General features: G+C 45.7%; 1 protein-coding gene across 1 annotated transcript; it reads right to left on the bottom strand.

The window, feature by feature from the left end:
* Nucleotides 1-1923: 1923 nt before the first annotated feature.
* On the bottom strand, nucleotides 1924-9708 carry ODF1 (outer dense fiber of sperm tails 1; the record flags this gene model as incomplete). The annotated part of the gene is made up of 2 exons (XM_079722444.1): nucleotides 1924-2323; nucleotides 9389-9708. The coding sequence occupies 2 exons, from the start codon at nucleotides 9706-9708 to the stop codon at nucleotides 1924-1926; spliced, it is 720 nt and encodes a 239-aa protein (XP_079578570.1).
* Nucleotides 9709-18132: the final 8424 nt, after the last annotated feature.

Here is an 18132-nt window from a genome sequence, read left to right as displayed (position 1 = left end):
AAATCTGGCTGGCAGGTTGGTGAATGAATAAATTGAATCTGGACTAACAGGAGGGTGAGCAGGTGGGTAGGTGAATAAAATAATGAACTGTCACCAGGCATGCCCTGGAATGGCACCCTCCAGAGGACAGAGATTCCTACTTTTTCAAGACACCAGTGGGATTCCATTGACTCCACAGCATGAAAAATTTTCAAAATCCATTTTAAAATGTGTTACTTAGAAACTAGAATATTTATGAACATGTCATCAAAGTATGGCAAGACACTTATAAAGATAACTCTACCGTTTGGTACATACAAACATTCATTTATACCTAGCTCCTAGGTAATAAATTTTTGAAATGTTCAATGTTTTTCATTCACCACCTGTATTAGCGGGCCATTACTTCCCTCAACTGAAAGCAAAATGTGTTTTCTATCACCATCAATATTCTTTAACCTTGAACTTGAAGGAAGCTTTTAAGGAAAAAGGGCTTTGAGAGCTTTAAGATCCTATCCAGAGCTTCTCAACCTTACCTGTGTGATTCAGTTACCTGGGGAGACTTTTAAAAATCTCGATGTCCAGGCTGCACACCTCAAATCTATTACATTAGAATCTCTGGAGATGGGACCCAGGCATCAGTACTTTTTTCTTTTTCTTTAAAACATTAAAAAAAATTTTTTTCTTTTTGTGTGTGTGTGGTTTGTTTGTGTTTTTTACCTTTACGGTTTGGCATCCTTTTTTTTTTTTTTTTTTTTTTTGCCGTCCGCGGGCCTCTCACTGCTGTGGCCTCTCCCGTTGTGGAGCACAGGCTCCGGACACGCAGGCTCAGCGGCCCTGGCTCATGGGCCCAGACGCTCTGCAGCATGTGGGATCTTCCCGGACGGGGCACAAACCCGTGTCCCCTGCATTGGCAGGTGGACTCTCAACCACTGCACCACCAGGGAAATCCGGCATCCATGTTTTTAAAGCTTCCCTAAGTGATTCCCATGTGCAGCCAAGGCTTTAACGCACATGCAGCTGAGACTAATGAAAAAGACTTACTGTGCAAACGTGAGGGTTTTGTGTTCCCCGTAACAGTCAGATCTGTAACCAACCGGTGTCCTCATTCTGAGCCCTCCCCATCATCCCTCTTCCTTTACACTTATTTCTGTCTTGGCGGTCACGAATCACTCACGGGCTGTGTCCATGAGGATCTAAGTTCAGGTGAACTATGCTCTCATTTCATGACAGCTGTACTTTTCCACTCATGAACTTTGGACTGAACTTCTGTGCCTTGAGGGAGTTTTAGGGTCTGAGAAAAGCAGATAGTTGAAATAAATCCATAGGAGGTTGCAAACCACCCTGAGCCAGAGCTGGCCCTTCCCCCAAATCACAGGAATGTTGAGACATGACAGCTGTATGGCCACCCCACCCTCTGTCAGTGAACATGCTCCCCCCATACTTTTGTACTCTCATCGTTGCCCCAGTCAAAACTCCAACCACATTTCCTCTGGGGAGTCACTTTCTCTCCAGTGCTCCCTACTGCAGTAGCTTTGAAAAAGCGCTTGCCTTCAGCCCTAACTAGTCTTGGTTTCTGCTTTGACTGTTTCATTTCTGGGCAAGGTCATGTCACAAAATCATTTGGAAAAACAGTGTCTGGGGATGCCCACCCCAAAAGTATCTTTTCCTGGGATTTGGTAGTAGTGGAGTATGGAGTAGCACACAGGAGGGCAGATCTCACCATTCATCTCCGTTCCCATCTGTTCATCCTTCCGTTGCCCACTAACCTGGCGGGGCTCTGTGGTGGGTTGAACCAAAATACTTTCACACACCAGTGGATTGCAGTTATGTATTCAGTTTTCTATGTTCTTGAATAACACGAGCCATGAGAAGGGGGAGAGAAACGCTAGAAGAGCTGCCGTGCTGGATACCTGACTCTACTAAGTCCTGGGTTCCTACACTTTACAAAATCATCTTCCTACAGGCAAACCGGCTCACACAGGGATAGCATGGGTTGCAGGGGTCACAGAGGCTGCAGGGATCACAGGGGTTGCAGGGAGACATGCAAGGGTAGCAGGGAGACTCGATCTTGACACAACTGCCGAGCCCGTAGGAGTACGTCACGTCCTTCTCGTCTACGCATGGGGGCAAGCTGAACTCTTTGCAGATGTTCATGTAGCTGTACTTTTTCGATCCCAGGCAGTCGTCGTATCTGTTCTCACGCTCAGCTGACACGCACACCTTTCCGTCCTTCACTTGCACCTTGACTTGATCGGGTTCAAAGCCGCACACGTTCACTGATCCTAAAATGTTACTGTTACAGCAAGAGGAAGCTAGAATTCTATTTGTTTTTCTTCTCAATCTGGAATTTAGGGGAAAAAAAAGGGTGGGAGGAAGAAGCTCAGACCATGGAACTCAGACACAGCTTGACAAGCAATATCTTTACCTCTTTAAAAAGAAAAACAAAACAGCAAAAGTAATAAACACTAGTCATTGTGAAAAGTCAAACTTTACAGAAGCGTGTAGAAGTAAAAAATGAGAGTCCTCCCATGTAAATCACACTCCCTCACAGGTAAACCCCTGTTAACAACAGATGGGTGCTTGGCCTTCCAGATCTTTCTCTTGTATTTATTTTTAATTTTCTTTTTTTCTTTTTCCTTCCAGTTTTATTGAGATATAATTGACATAGAGCACCGTGTGAATTTGAGGTGTACAGAATAATGATTTGACAACATATATCATGAAATGACTATCACGATAAGTTTAGTGAACATCCATCATCTCGTATAGATACAAAATTAAATAGAAAAAATTATTTTTTTCTTTGTGATGAGAACTCTTAGGATTTACTCTTAACAACTTTCATATATAACCTACAGCACTGTTACTTAATCATGTTGTATATTATATCCCTAGTACTTATTTATCCTGTAACTGGAAGTTTGTACCTTTTGAACACCTTTATCCAGTCCCCCCCACCCCATCCCACTGCTCTGATAACCAAATCTCATCTCTTTTTCTATGAGTTTGTTTGGTTGGTGGGTTGGGTTTTTCTGAAGTACAATTGACCTATAATACTATGTTAATTCCTGGTGCACAACATAGTGATTTGACATTTCTATGCGTTACAAAATGATCACCACATTCTCTTGCATTTAAATCTCAGCTCCTCCTCCTATTAGTTATGGAACTTTGGGCAGGCTCCTTAAACCTCTCTTGCCTCAGTTTCCCCATCTGTAAAATTGGGACAATAATAGTAACCCATTTCTAGGGGTTTCATGAGACTTAAATTAGTTAATGAATGAAAAGAATCTATACTAGTGCTTGCCACGTAGTTAGGATGTTAGGCTTTTGTCTGTTATGTGTTTTTTCTTTTTGTTTTTGTTTTTCCCACAGTGTGCCATGGAAAGTGCTAAGCCATTAGAGGCACTGTTTCATTTGTCCCTCACAAGAACCCTGTCATGCAGGTGTAATTGTCACCATTTTGTAGATGGGGAGATGGTGAAGGTGGTGAATGGCAGAGCCTAGATTCAAATCCAGGCTTGTTTAATGCCTAGGTCATGATTTTAACCATCAGTCAGACTGAGCTCTTGGCATGAGGACCTCAGCAGCCTGGCATCAGCCCTGCGTGCTCTGGCCCTGCTCAGGGACCACTTTCTTTCTAATTGCCTGATCCTTCCAAAGACAACCTAATGCTCTGAAATGCTCTTCTTTTTATCCCTTAACATTTTTTTTTTAAAATCTGTGTTCTAAGGGCTTCCCTGGTGGCGCAGTGGTTGAGAGTCCGCCTGCCGATGCAGGGGACACGGGTTCGTGCCCCGGTCCGGGAAGATCCCACATGCCGTGGAGCGGCTGGGCCCGTGAGCCATGGCCACTGAGCCTGCGCGTCCGGAGCCTGTGCTCCGCAACGGGAGAGGCCACAACAGTGAGAGGCCCACGTACTGCAAAAAAAAAAAAAAAAAAAAAAATCTGTGTTCCAAGACTCACTCCTGGCAAATCTTGCATCTTTTGGCCTCCAAAGGTAGGTATCAGCATGTATGCTTTCCAGAAGCTCTTCTGGTTTGAGGAGTCTGGACTGTGATTAGGTGATTGGTTAGAGATACATTTTTAATTCTTACTTTTTCTGCTGAATTTTTTTATACACTTACTTCGTTTTGTTACTTAAGTTATACAAGTTCATTGTAAAAAACTCAAAATACAGATAAGCAAAAAGAGGGAATTTTTTTTAACATACCCCTAAGCCCTGTTGCCTTCTACAGGAGATGGATCTGGGAGCCAGATCTACAAGCCAAAGCTGGCTCCCAGATCTATCTCCTCCTCTTACAATATGAGTCTTGAAGTATAAGTTCGTTGTTTCTGTTTTGTTTTTGTTTTTGCTTAGATTCCCCCTCTTCCTCTATTCGTGTCACTCCAGCCCCATCCCCACTGCAGCAGCTGAACAGGGGTCTCACAAATGTGGGTCTTCAGGAAATTGCCCCAAAGTCTTGGCTAGGCCAGGTTTCTTCTTCCTTTTGTTTTTAGGCCAGGGGTTATCAGTGGGAATGTGTGGGTTTAGGAGAAATTGCAGGAGCCTCATTTTACTCATCAGATTTAACTCTGAAGTTGCAACCTGACTCCTGCCTGGGAAAGTACCTGTCACCCCACATGCGATTTTCCTTGGTTCTGTGGGGTTATGGGCAAAGAGAGATGGCCTGCTCTACTAGTTATCACCAGGGAGGAACTTAGTCATAGTAAACAGAGGCAAGTCAGCCTCTTTGGTTGGTGGCAGAAGGCTCTTCGGAAAGCCTGGGGAAAAGCAAGTGGGCAGTGCCATCTGTCTGCCACTCTGGGCTGTCACCTCTTCTCCCAGCTGAAGCTGAATTTCACCTGAATGTATGACCAAACTCCTGAATGCAATACTGCCCACAGCAAAGGCGAGGGATATCGCCAGCCATTCTTCACAAAGATATGAATCAGGTTCAGCCGGCTGACAATAAAGTAATGAGGATGATGAGAATGCCTATCTCTACTCTGAACCAAAGGGAGGCTGGCCTTCCTCTAGTTTCCTTGGAGTACTTTACTTTTTCTCCTAATTTAGACCCCTCCAAAGACCCATTAAGCTCAATTGTTCCTTTCCAACGCATCTTTCCCTCTCTCTTCTTTCTTCTTCTTCCCATTTCCTGCCTTGTCTCTCTCCTCCTGGCTTTTGGTTGATGCTGAAGAAGGGTGTCAGCAGGAGCAGAGTGGCACGACACAGGTGCATCTGAACACCTGCGGGGCTTGTTCAATTACAGGCGTCTGGGCCCCACCCCCAGACTTTCTGATACAGCCAGTCTGGGGAGGAGCCAAGAATCTTCATTTCTAACAAGTTCCAGGTGATGCTGGCTGCTGGTCCTGGTCGGGAGATCACTCAGGACCACTAACCAGGTGATTAAGCACATGGATTCCAGAGTCAGGCAAACCTGGCTTCAAGTCCCAGCTGTCCCATTTCTGATGATCACGAACATTGCCCTGACTCTGGTTTATCATCTATAAGATGGCCACGGTGTTACAAGGATTAAATGAAGATGAAGTGTTAGGCACTTGGTTTTCACTCAATAAAGGGTAAATTTCTTTAACAGGCTGTACCAGGCTCCGCTTTACACAGACTTCCCTGAAATTCAAGGCTTGAAGTGACCAGGCCCCGAGTCCTGTGTCCTTAAACACTAAGGTCAAATAATGGACATGCATTTGGCCTGGATGGGCAGCAACTCCTACTGTTGCCACCCCGAGACCTCTGTGTACAAAGAGATTGTTATGAGAGGCGACCAAGGGGCCCAACTCGCTTCCAGCTCTGCAGGGACACAGAGGGAAACAGCGAACTCTCCTCTCAGCGGGAAAGCCAACCAGCCACCAGCCGTAAAGTAAAGCCATAAAGCCCGGGAGTTCCTCTCTGCCGGCTTCCCAAGGTGTGACTATGCCCTGATCTTTGGGTCAAAGGATGGGGGATGGAAAGATTCCCTGAGGGCTTAAGACCCAGGGAGGCACCACTAAACCACAAAGAATGCAACCCTGAGGGCTAACAGTCACCAGCCTCCCCCAGTGAGAGTGATTCAGTGAAAACTTCATACTCAGAGCGTGAGGGGTAAGCAAGAAACCGGAGGGCAGGTTTTTGAAGTTTTCAGAAGATGGTGCCCTTTGTGGGGGGCTTTTCAAGGGAACTTCTCGAGCCACAGGCTGCCCACGGATACTTGGATGAGCAGATGGAAGTACAGTCTCAGGATGAGTTTCCAAGCACCAGCAAAGGGCACAAGGTTGAGCCCAGTGCATTCCTAGGCACAGCTGCAAATCAAGGTTCATGTGCCGGCAAGGACTAAAGCCAGGTGTCAGAGCCACTCTGCCGTGGGCTCGGTAATTAGATAATAAACTCTTAACGGCAGGATTGAGGAGGGGCTGACTTTGCTTCTGGCACTCGAGTACAGAAGACAGGAAGCCCACGAAGTGTGGAGGTGAGTCAGGTGTAAACTTACACCAGGCTGGTCGCATGGCTTCTTACAAAGGAAACCAAATTCAGTCACTTCAGTCTCTCTCAATCCAGAAGAGGAAGAGTCGGAAAAGGTGAGTGCTTGGGGTGCAAAAGGAAATTTGGGGAGGAAAAAAGAATATCAAAGAAGCTAAAGAAATGAAAGTACTTACTTGGGTTTCTACTAATGAAGATACGGCCAAGGTGTCTTTTGAAGCAACTGCTCAGTAAACAATGAAAAGGAATTGGACCTTCTGTACCCAGTCCAAAAACGCACCACACACACATACACGCGCATGTGCATCAATCAAATAACACACTCAGGAAGGCTCAAATGACTCTTGGGGGGAATTATATGGTTAGCCAAAACTTCTTGCCCGTTATTAAAGGGGCACCCAGAGACAGCACATGGACTCTCACACAGAAAGGCAATTCCAGTGGGGTCATGGCAGCTATAGACCGGGGAACCTTACTTCCCCACTGGGCAAAGAATCTTCTGGATAACACAGCCTGCCATCTGAAAGCACATGTCATAACCTAACCAAACTGCTATCTTTCTCTTTAAGGGGTAAAAGGTCATGTGAATACGATTTCTACATTCTAAAAGCCTTGGACAAAGTTTCACACCAAAGATTGTTTTTTAAAAAATTGAATCAACATGATATTTCTGGATCTATTTAGTCATGGACTGGGAGCTGAGAGAGAAGAAAAAAGAGGCATTTCACTGAAAAAAATATTAATGTAGGAGTCCTCTGGGATTGGAGCTGGATCAGGGTTTAACATTTTCATCCATATTCAGAAAATTGAATATTTAGGTTTTCAGGTAGTACTAAGCTTTTCAGGTTAGTGAAATGTCAAGCTGTCAGAAATAGAGCATAGGAGTGTTTCCCAAGGTGGTATGAATAGGAAGAAAAGTGGCTGGGGAGAGATGCAAAAGGGCAAGCCTGAGGTCATTTCTGAAATGGACTCTGGATTATCAGTTCAGAGATCCAGGAAGACAACAGCAGCTTCATATACTGCCACAAGCAACAGAAAAATAAATTAACAAAAAATCCAAGCATTGTCAGGAAAAGTATGACAAACCAGAGAAAACATTACCTCTTGTAAAAACCACACTGCCGAGAATTAAGCCTGAAGTCGTGTCCACTGCAGATCATTGAGACTCCCAGAGTAGGCAGAGGGCGCCCAGGTGGTGAAGAACTCACCTGGGGAGTCCGGAGAATAGGGACAGCCAGGAGACAAAGGCTGAGCAGACTTGGATCAAGGGTATTCGAGTATTCAGAGGCACAGGGAAGTGGACACACTTGCTCACAAGTAACCCCTCATTTAGACCAAGTACTTAAAAAAGAACCCCTGACTCACACTGCATGAAACTTATATAACTTAATACTCTAAGGAGTAAAAATTAAAACTGGTTCAAATTGAGTGTAGATGAGTTTATTGCCAATAGTTCCTTGCCAATAGTTCCCTCTTAGACTATTGAGGGAGGCCCATTCCTGACCTTTGGTGACTGATGACCTGGACAATAATTGCCCTACTGCCCTTTCCAGGGAAACATCACTGTCACGGTTGTCAAGGGCCTCATTCTCTCTCTCCATCCATCCATCCATCATCTACTTTCTATCTATCTATCATCTATCTGTCTATCTATCTATCTAATCTATTTATCTGTCATCTAATCTATTAATCTATCATTGGGGTAGGAAGGATGTTGTTTAAGGACACAAACTGGCAGTGAGCAGTAAGTCGTGGAGCTCTAATGCATGGTATAGTGAATATAGACAACAAATATTGTATTACAATCATTAAAGTGGTTAAGAGACTAGAACTTAATTATTCCAACCACTAAAAAGAAATGATAATTATGTAACACAATAGAGGTTCTAATTATCACTACAATGGTAATCGTATTACAATATATAAATGTATCAAATTAACATTGTACACCTTAAATTTACACAATGTTATGTGTCACATAGATTTCAATACAAAAGATCATCTATTTGTGTCCTTCTTTTAAAAAATAGTAGCATATAAGTAGTTTTTCTGCACCTTGCTTTTTTCACTTAATATGACAATACTTAAAAGGCTTCATCAGTCCTTGTTACATTTACATATCATCCCAATGTATGGATGTACCATAATTTATTTAACCAGGGGACAGTGTTTTCAACCATTTTTTTTTCATCATAGTAACAGACTAAATGGCATATGTAGACAGAAAAAGAAAGCTTTCTCAGGCAAAAAATAAAATGTGATCAAACCCCCAAAATTTTAAAGTGCATTTAAAATTATCCAATTCTATTAAAACCTTTTCAACTCTATTCTGAAAACTGCAGCTCTCAGTTCTCTAGTTTATTTGCACAATCTTTGCTACAGTTGAAGGGAGAGGCAGACAATAAACCCAATTCCAGATGAATTTTAAGTCATCAAGAGTTGGGGAGTAGGAGAAAGGATTTCCTACAAAACCATACAAATGCCTCTATTGTGCAATTTGCTCCCTTACTCTTAAAGCCTCTGGCAAACATTAAGGATTTGATCAATTATTATTACTTCTCCCAAAGTCATTTCTGTAAGCCGAAATATACTCAAATCACTTTACTCATAACCAGAAAAAATGTTTATTTTGCTGCTTCCAATAGCTTTTTAATGACACCCCCTGTTTCTTTCTCTCATTAAAGCCACATTATTTATCACGTTGGCACTCCTGCTATAAGCCGAAAACAACCTTGCCAATCGACATCATTACACTGTCTTTTGAGAATCTTACAATTCCCATCATGGACCCATTTACTCTTCTTTTTTTAAATCTTTGTTAAGTCACCAGAGTCATTATCTTGAACCCATTTCATCTTTGCTCAAGTATCAATTGTCACACTTTCCCCCCCTTTTTCCAACTTAGGAAGCTAATATACCAACTATAAAAATCTTAGGAAGTTCTCTTACTTGGCAAGCTCTCTCTTTTCATCTTCCATGGCTCTAATGGCTTTCCTCTCCAAACTTCTGAGAGACGGGCGAAGACAGTAAAGCTTGCCATCACACAGGCAACGTGGGTAGAGATCACACAGGCCGCAGGACTGTGATCGCTTTGAATAGCACAGGCAGCATGGGTACGGGTGCAAGTCACAGCAGCAGTATGGGTGCACGTATAAGTCACACAGGCATCGTGTGCTGAGTTCGTCGATGCACCTCAACTGCCTTAGTTCTCTGTCCACCTTCTTTATGTCCCTTCTAACACTGTCCAGAAGACAACTCAGTGCAGCCATTACAGTCACACCTTATTGTTCTGTGAGTACCTTTGAGGAAATGGCACTCAGGGGAGAAAAATTCTTCTAAGCTCGTCTCAGAAGTTTGTTTCAAAAGTAAGTGAGGCACACTGACTCACTTACTTTAAAGCTTGGGTTCTATGACTTCACCGCCCTCTAAGTATGTCATAGTCTTTTGGTTACCATGAGAACTGTGCACAGTCATGGTCTCCAGAGACCCTCCTTGGAGTTACAAAGCTGCTCTCAGAACCATATAAGATTTCATTCACCTTGAGTTGGGATGGGCCCCCCAAGTAATCACAGCTCTTTGGGGTTTATTGGGCTAAATTGAAATGTTCTTGACTTGTGTGTGTCCTGTGGACTAGCCACAGCTATGAAGATCTTGGTGGGGGGGGGGGGGGCGGGGGCGGATGGAAGGAACTGCCTGGCTCCTTTCTTTATGCCCTTCTCGCTCTAGCCTTGACATCTAGCCTTGCCCCTATACTACAGGATTCATTCTGTCCCCTTTTCCCTTTATAGGTGGAATATAAAGAGCTCTCCCATGGTTCTCCTTACCAAGCCATCCTCAAGTCAGCCTTTGTCCTTGACCTTCTGAGCCCCAAGTCTCTGAGTCCTGCCCATTCTTTATAAGCTGGCATCCTGGCTGTCCTGGAGCCTCCGTTCTCCAGTGGTTGGGGTCCTGCTCTTAAGCTGCCATCTCTCAGTGCTCAGGGTCCTGTCCTCAATCACCACCTCCCAGCAACTACACCTCTGGTCTTACGTCCAAGCCGCCAGATGACTTATCCCCAAGTGCTTCCCAAGTGTTGGTCCTTGATACTCATAGCCAACTGCCTGAAGTTGCTTGAAGCCAAATGTCTGAAACCCCCACTTGGGCCAGTTTTCTGTGCTCTCAGCTGGATCAACACTCTGGACCTGGGGCTCAGCCTCAGCCTTGGCTCCTCTGGGCCTTTCCCTCAAACTGCTGTCTGCCTCTCGAATCCCCTTCTAGTGGACTAAGGCATGGGGTACTTGAGGACAAGTGGTTGGGTGTGACACTGGAGAGGGAGACAAGGGCCAGGTTTAAAGGGACTTGTGGCCAGCTAAAGAGTTTTAACTTTATTTTGAGCATAATGAAGGATCACTGGTTTTCATTTCTGTTGAGAGAAGTTGAAAGGTAGTCCAGCAGCCACATGGAAGTTGCAGTTCAAGGGGAAAACAGTAGCAGTGTCTTCTGCTGGAAGGCAAGAGACAGCCAAATTCTGGACAGGGGACCATGGTCATAGGAGTGGCAAGAAGGAAGCCAGTGGGCTCCCCTCCCCACCACATCCACTCAGGCCCCACCCAATCCACTCACCATGTTTTAGCTGGAGTGAAGTTGATATATAAATCTGCTACCCCTCAACCCTACTCCCCCCGCAAAGTCTTCAGAGTCTTCTCTGTCCTCTTAGAAGAAGGTCCAGCACCCTTACAAGGTGCTGAACAATAAGGCCTCTGCCTGCCTCTCCTCTCCTCTCTCATCACTGTTCCTGTAATTCATTACACTTGAGCCACAAAGGCTTCCTTGAAGTTTCTCTCATTCCACCTCTTTCTGGACTTGTGCGCACACTGGTCTGTCTGCTTAGAGATTGAACTCCCCACCCCACTCCTTGATCTAGTTAACTCCTAAGGTGTTCTTTAGCTCTTCTCTTAAACGTCCCTCCTTCGAGGCCGTCCTTGTCTCCCAGACTAAACACTCAGCACTCTGCATATTTCTTTCACAACACCATTTGTCTGTTTCCCCAACTAGACTGTAAGCTCCATGAGGGCAGGGACCTATTTTTGTTCACCATTAGATACCCAACACAATGTCTGGCACAGAGTAGGAGTTTAAAATTGATTCACTGAATGACCAAATGAGTAAATTAAACAGAATTTGGTGACCAGAATGAGGATAGAGTGAGAGAGGTGTCAGTAATGACTCGTAGGTTTCTAGCTTGGCAGAATCATGGTGCCATTGACTGAGATAAGAAACATAGGAAGAATAGTAATTTTGGAGGACATGCTGAGCTTGAGGTGCTAGTGACAACTTTAAGGTAGAAATGTGGAGTAGCTTGTGGCTAAGTGGGTCTGGAACTTGAGAGAAAGCCGGGCCAGAGATATCAATTCAGGAGCCACAATTCCATAAAGAGTTTGGCAAGGGGGTTTCCCTGGTGACGCAGTGGTTAAGAATCTGCCTGCCAGTGCAGGGGACACAGGTTTGAGCCCTGGTCTGGGAAGATCCCACATGCCGCGGAGCAGCTAAGCCCATGTGCCACAGCTACTGAGCCTGCCTTCTATAGCCTGCGAGCCACAACTACGGAGCCTGCGTGCCACAACTACTGAAGCCCTTGCGACTAGACCCCGTGCTCCTCAACAAGAGAAGCCACCGCAGTGAGAAGCCTGCGCACCACAACAATGAGTAACCTCTGCTCGCTGCAACTAGAGAAAGCCTGCACGCAGCAGCGAAGACCCAATGCAGCCAAAAATAAATTTAAAAAAATAAAATGTGGGCAAGATCCCTCAGGAGGAGGAATAGATTGAAAAAAGAAGAGGGCTGAAGCAGACTCCTGAGGAACAATGATAAGAAATGAGAGAATTAAAGGAGCTCATGATGGGCTTCCCTGGTGGCGCAGTGGTTGAGAGTCCGCCTGCCGATGCAGGGGACACGGGTTCGTGCCCCGGTCCGGGAAGATCCCACATGCCGCAGAGCGGCTGGGCCCGTGAGCCATGGCCACTGAACCTGCCTGTCCGGAGCCTGTGCTCCGCAACGGGAGAGGCCACAGCGGTGAGAGGCCTGCGTATGGCAAAAAAAAACAAAAACAAAACCAAAAACAAATAAAGGAGCTCATGATAGTCTCATAGAAGGAATAATCAGAGGGGTAAGAGCCCCTTATGCTGAAGTCCCCTGTGTATCACTAGACCAAGCCCAGCACTCTCCAGCCTTGACCTAGGGATCCCTTTTCTGGGCAGATGAAGTATTTTAGTAAAGAAAACAGATTTCTCTGATGATATTAAAATGGGAGGCTGGAGCCCGAGTCACATGGGATGAGTTAAAAAGCAAAGGGGAATAATACTCCTGTGTGGACAAATGCTAAAGTCTTTCAAGAGTGATTCCATCCAATTCTGAATGTAGACTGTGTTCATAGGAATATGGCTTGAGGGTTCATTGTGGGAGTTGTACAGATTTCTCTAGTTCCAAGTGATGGACTTCTGAACTCTTATATCACCATGAATTCCATCCCTTAGCAAATGTCAGCAAAGGTTAAAACAAGCAAGCTCTCAGTTTTAGATTCTTAAATATACAGGTTCAGGAATTTAAGTATACACACATCTATATTATACGTGGCCCATTATGAAGATAGTTACAGCTTTATTTTAACTAGGATTCTCCCATGATTCCATCCTCCTAGTAATTTCACTCTTTATCATGAAGCATATTCTTGACATCATTTCAAATGACTTAAAGGTAGTGGCACCTGTAAAGATCAGATGGAAATATGATCCATTCATGTTAGAAGGACAATGTAGAATTCATCAGAATAAGCAGAAACCCACAGGAATGATCTAGACTCACAGTTCCCTGAAGCATAAACACAAGGCGCTTCCATGGGCTCTAAAGTGGAGATGAGGGCCTTTCCTTACATAGGACAATGTCTGCGGAAGTTCCCATCCACCTTGGCTGGATGGAACCGCCTATGGGATGGAGGGCAGGCCTTGGCAACTTCCCAGGCTGGGCAAAGTGGATGCTTGGTCCCCAGTACTGGTGGAACTATGGGCCCAAAAAGGTCTCCTCTGTCTCTTCCACCACGTAGGACAGCTATGGGTCAAGTCATTTACTAGGCCAGTGTTACAAAAATACTCCTCTAGCAGTTATTGAATCGGTGCTTAAACATCAAGTTCAAAGTCATACACAGAATGTCTTCAACTACGTTAACAAGAATCCATAGGAGGAGAAAAACACCCTCAAAAATTAACTGTGATTGTTTCTCAGTAGTGGAATTACAGATGACTTTAAAAATTCTCTTTTCTAGACTTTTCTGTGATTTCTTAGTTTATTCAATGAGGATATCACTAATTTTGTAATGAAACATTTATTTATTTATTTATTTATTTTATTTTACTTTTGGCTGCATTGGGTCTTCATTGCTGTGCGTGGGCTTTCTCTAGTTGCGGCGAACAGGGGCTACCCTTCATTGCGGTGCGCAGGCTTCTCACCACGGTGGCTTCTGTTGTTGTGGAGCACAAGCTCTAGGTGCAGAAGCTCAGTAGTTGTGGCACGCGGGCTTAGTTGCTCCACGGCATGTGGGATCTTCCCAGACCAGGGCTCGAAACCGTGTCCCTTGCATTGATAGGTGGATTCTTAACCAGTGCGCCACCAGGGAAGCCCATAATGAAACAATTTTTGATAGTGTGCTGTCTGTCACACTGTCAGCTTTGCACTGAATTGCTAAGCCCACCTCTGGCCTCTGCCTCTATAATCCGGGTGGGCTCCAGGGCCATCTCTCTGAGCAGGTTTTCCACTGAGAAAGTCTTCCTGTAATGGACATCTAATGCTTTTCTTACCTATCATCTATGGCACCCTCTTTCAGTAAAATAACTATCTTCCCTCCAACCCCGCCCTCTGCCATTAGGTACTATCAATAAAGTTGCCCAGTAAAGGGGCAGGCATGTAACCAAAGCTGGCCAACCGGACTCTCTTCTGGAAATTTGACCTTTCACAGAGAGACTGGAGATGCTTGGAGCTGATGCATGCAGACAGTGGACGCTGAAGAGACTACACCTCAGTTACTGCCTTGTTCTGTTGTTTTCAAGTTGGCTCTTTGGCTTTCCTTTGAGTTTCTGAACTCCTCCATATCCTTCCAATAAATTCCTGCTTCTCTTCAGTTACCCCGGCAGGTTCAGTTTCTTGTAACTAAAGAACACAGCCGACATGACAGCCTGTCCCCCTGGACCTGTCCGAGAGGTCCACCCCAGGATGAACACATAGGTCAGCCTTTGCTCCGGTGGACGTTGTCCAGTGATAGTCCAGCTCCTCCTCTGTAACCCAGAACGAGCTGCATCAGCTCAGCCACCAGTCCTGAAGCCCTGTAGGTACCGGGCAACGGTGATGACTCAAACTAGGGCAAGTGTCTGGAAACACTTAGGAAGGCCCATCCATGGACACTCTCCCTGGGGCAAGAGAGACTTTCCTGGGGTTATATCTCAGAACTTTAGCTTTGGAAAACCCAAGTCATCCATACCATTTCCTACTCAGCAGGGAGTGTGGCGCAGTGGTTGGGAATCTGCCTGCCAATGCATGGGACATGGGTTCGAGCCCTGGTCCGGGAAGATCCCACATGCCACGGAGCAACTAAGCCCATGCGCCACAACTACTGAGCCTGCACTCTACAGCCCGCAAGCCACAACTACTGAGTCCACGTGCCACAACTACTGAAGCCTGCACACCTAGAGCCTGTGCTCCACAACAAGAGAAGCCACCGCAATGAGAAGCCCGGCACCGCAACAAAGAGTAGCCACCGCTTGCCACAACTAGAGAAAGCCCGCGTGCAGCAACGAAGACCCAACGCAGCCAAAAATAAATTAATTAATTAAAAAAAAAAGAGAGAATCCAGCTTTACACTGATGTATAATTGGGAAAGGAAGGACCTCTTGGACCCCTGAAAGGGTTGTAAGGCTCACGCATCGAGAATCACTGCTTTGATTCATCTTCTGGAAGTTACACAGTTCCATGGCATTTCAAAGCCACAATAGCTAAACTTTTCCTAAAACACTGTATTCAGCCTCGCTTGCAGAGTTCCGTTACAGAGCTTTTGGGGAATCTGCATATCCACTGATCCCCTTCTCTCAGGACTGAACCCCAATCCCACCCGATGGAGGGAAGATCGGGGAGACTCTGGCAGAAATTCTCCTAAGACAAGACCTGTCTGCCACCCTGGGTATAGGTTTCTGCACCGAGAGAGGCACCCAACAGTGGCTGGTCAGCCAGGTTCTCTTTTCTGGGACTTTGGCATTGGGGGATGCGGACTAAGGGACTTTGAACCCAGAAATCCAGGTGGTCGTAGTGGGGCCGCCTCCTTAGCTGTGGAGCCCTTGGTCCTTCATGGCTTCCACGTCCTGCTTCGAGTCTCTCAGATGAGGAGGCTTCTGTTTTATCACGTTGTGAGCTGATCGTCTCGTTCACTTGTTCTAGTAAGCATCCCAACGGTCAGTAGCATCTGTGGGTCTCAAAAGAGTAGGAAGAGTTAAAAGTTCAACATCCAGTTGTGAATAATGCGTGTGTGTATACACATGTGGGTGTGTAAAAGTAAGAAGGAGGAGAGAAACTGATTAATTATAAGTGATATTTTTAGAACCTATGTAGCAGGGTCCTGGCTTCAGCCAAGTTGGAACCCCTTTTAAGAATTTAGTTGGGGGCTTCCCTGGTGGCGCAGTGGTTGAGAGTCCACCTGCAGATGCAGGGGACACGGGTTCATGCCCCAGTCCGGGAAGATCCCACATGCCACGGAGCGGCTGGGCCCGTGAGCCATGGCCGCTGAGCCTGCGCGTCTGGAGCCTGTGCTCTGCAATGGGAGAGGCCACAACAGTGAGAGGCCCGCGTACCGCAAAAAATAAATAAATAAATAAATAAATAAATAAAATAAAACACATTTAAAAAAAAAAAAAAAAAGAATTTAGTTGGGTCTCTGGCCCAGCTTGTGGACAGGAATCGTGGGTCCAGCTAGGACCTATTTGCTTCTGGAGAAAGAAATCACCTAGAGGAGGGGCGTGTAAAGCTCAGATTGGAGGGAGGCCTGGACTCTGAGTGCAGCGTGGCCTGATTCTATGGCCTGATTCTGTTCTCAGCCTCTATTACATCCAGCCCCTCCCCTGCATCGACTCATATTGGAGTCTTCAGTACAGGAAGATGGCCAGCATGTATGACAGCAAGAAACAAAACAAAAATGGAGCTCTTTTCATTAGATATTCTATAAAATGAGGGGTTCAAACCAGTAGTGATAGCTACACATCCAGGTGGTATTCTAGGTGCTGGTCACATGTTTGTCTGTTTGAACCTCTCGGTCAGCCCTTTGACGTCGGTGCTAACGTCGCTTTTTCACAGGAGAGGAATCTGCAGCACAGATCAGCCAAGTCACTTTTCTATGGCTGCCCAGCTGGCAAGTCTCAGAAGCCGAAGGTGCACTGGTGACGACCCTGCAGCTCCAGGCGTAACAACCGTGCGGCGCTGCCGGGCTGCTGGCCCCTCCCTGAGCCCGTCTAACCCTTCCAGGTGGGGGAAATTATATTCTTTCTTTCTTTCTTTCTTTCTTTCTTTCTTTCTTTCTTTCTTTATTCATTTATTTATTTATGGCTGTGTTGGGTCTTCATTGCTGTGTGCGGGCTTTCTCTAGTTGTGGCGAGCGGGGGCTACTCTTCATTGTGGTGCGCGGGCTTCTCATTGTGGTGGCTTCTCTTGTTGCGGAGCACAGGCTCTAGGTGCGCAGGCTTCAGTAGTTGTGGCACGCGGGCTTCAGTAGTTGTGGCTCATGGGCTCTAGAGTGCAGTCTCAGTAGTCGTGGCGCACGGGCTTATTTGCTCCACGGCATGTGGGATCTTCCCGGACCAGGGCTCAAACCTGTGTCCCCTGCATTGGCAGGTGGATTCTTAACCACTGCACCACCAGGGAAGCCTGGAAATTATATTCTTAAAAGCTGGCACAAGAACTTGTCTTAGGGAGGAAATTCTCTTTATTCAAAAAAGAGTAAGTGGAACTTCCCTGGGGGTCCAGTGCTTAAGACTTTTCCTTTCAGTGCAGGGGGTGCAAGTTCAATCCCTGGTCCCCAGGGAGCTAGGATCCCACATGCCTCATGGCCAAAAAAAAAAAAAAAAACCCCAAAACCCCACAAAAACCCAAAACATAAAACAGAAGCAATACTGTAACAAAATTCAATAAAGACTTTAAAAATGGTCCACATCAAAATAAATATATCTTTTAAAAAACCCCAAAAAGAGTAAATGAAGGGTGGGGGGACCCAGAAGAGTGAACCCTGAGGGGACAGGAGCCAGGGCAGCGAGACAGCTCACGTCCTGTTCCTTAGAGACCAACAGACAGGACTGGAGGAGGTGAGTGGAGAGTGGGAGGGGAAGGAGGAAGGCCACGTGGCTTGTGGGAAATCCCTTAGTGGCAGGAGTGCTCTCTATTATTTAATGTAAACTTTAGTGAAGAAGAACACACATATAGAAAAGTGACCCATCATAATCGTTCAGTCTGGTGAATTTTCACCAGGTGAACCTACATGTAACCAGCACGTCCATCAAGGAACAGAACATACCCCAGAAGCCCCTGTTCACGCCTCCCTCTGGCATTAGCACCCACTCCTGCTCTCTAGCACCCAATGCTCATTTTGTCTGGGTTTGAACTTTATATAAATGGAAATATACAAAAATCTA

The sequence above is a fragment of the Hyperoodon ampullatus genome (assembly GCF_949752795.1).
Source record: "Hyperoodon ampullatus genome assembly, chromosome: 17".
Taxonomy (NCBI): domain Eukaryota; kingdom Metazoa; phylum Chordata; class Mammalia; order Artiodactyla; family Ziphiidae; genus Hyperoodon; species Hyperoodon ampullatus.
This window is presented reverse-complemented; position numbering and strand designations above follow the sequence as displayed.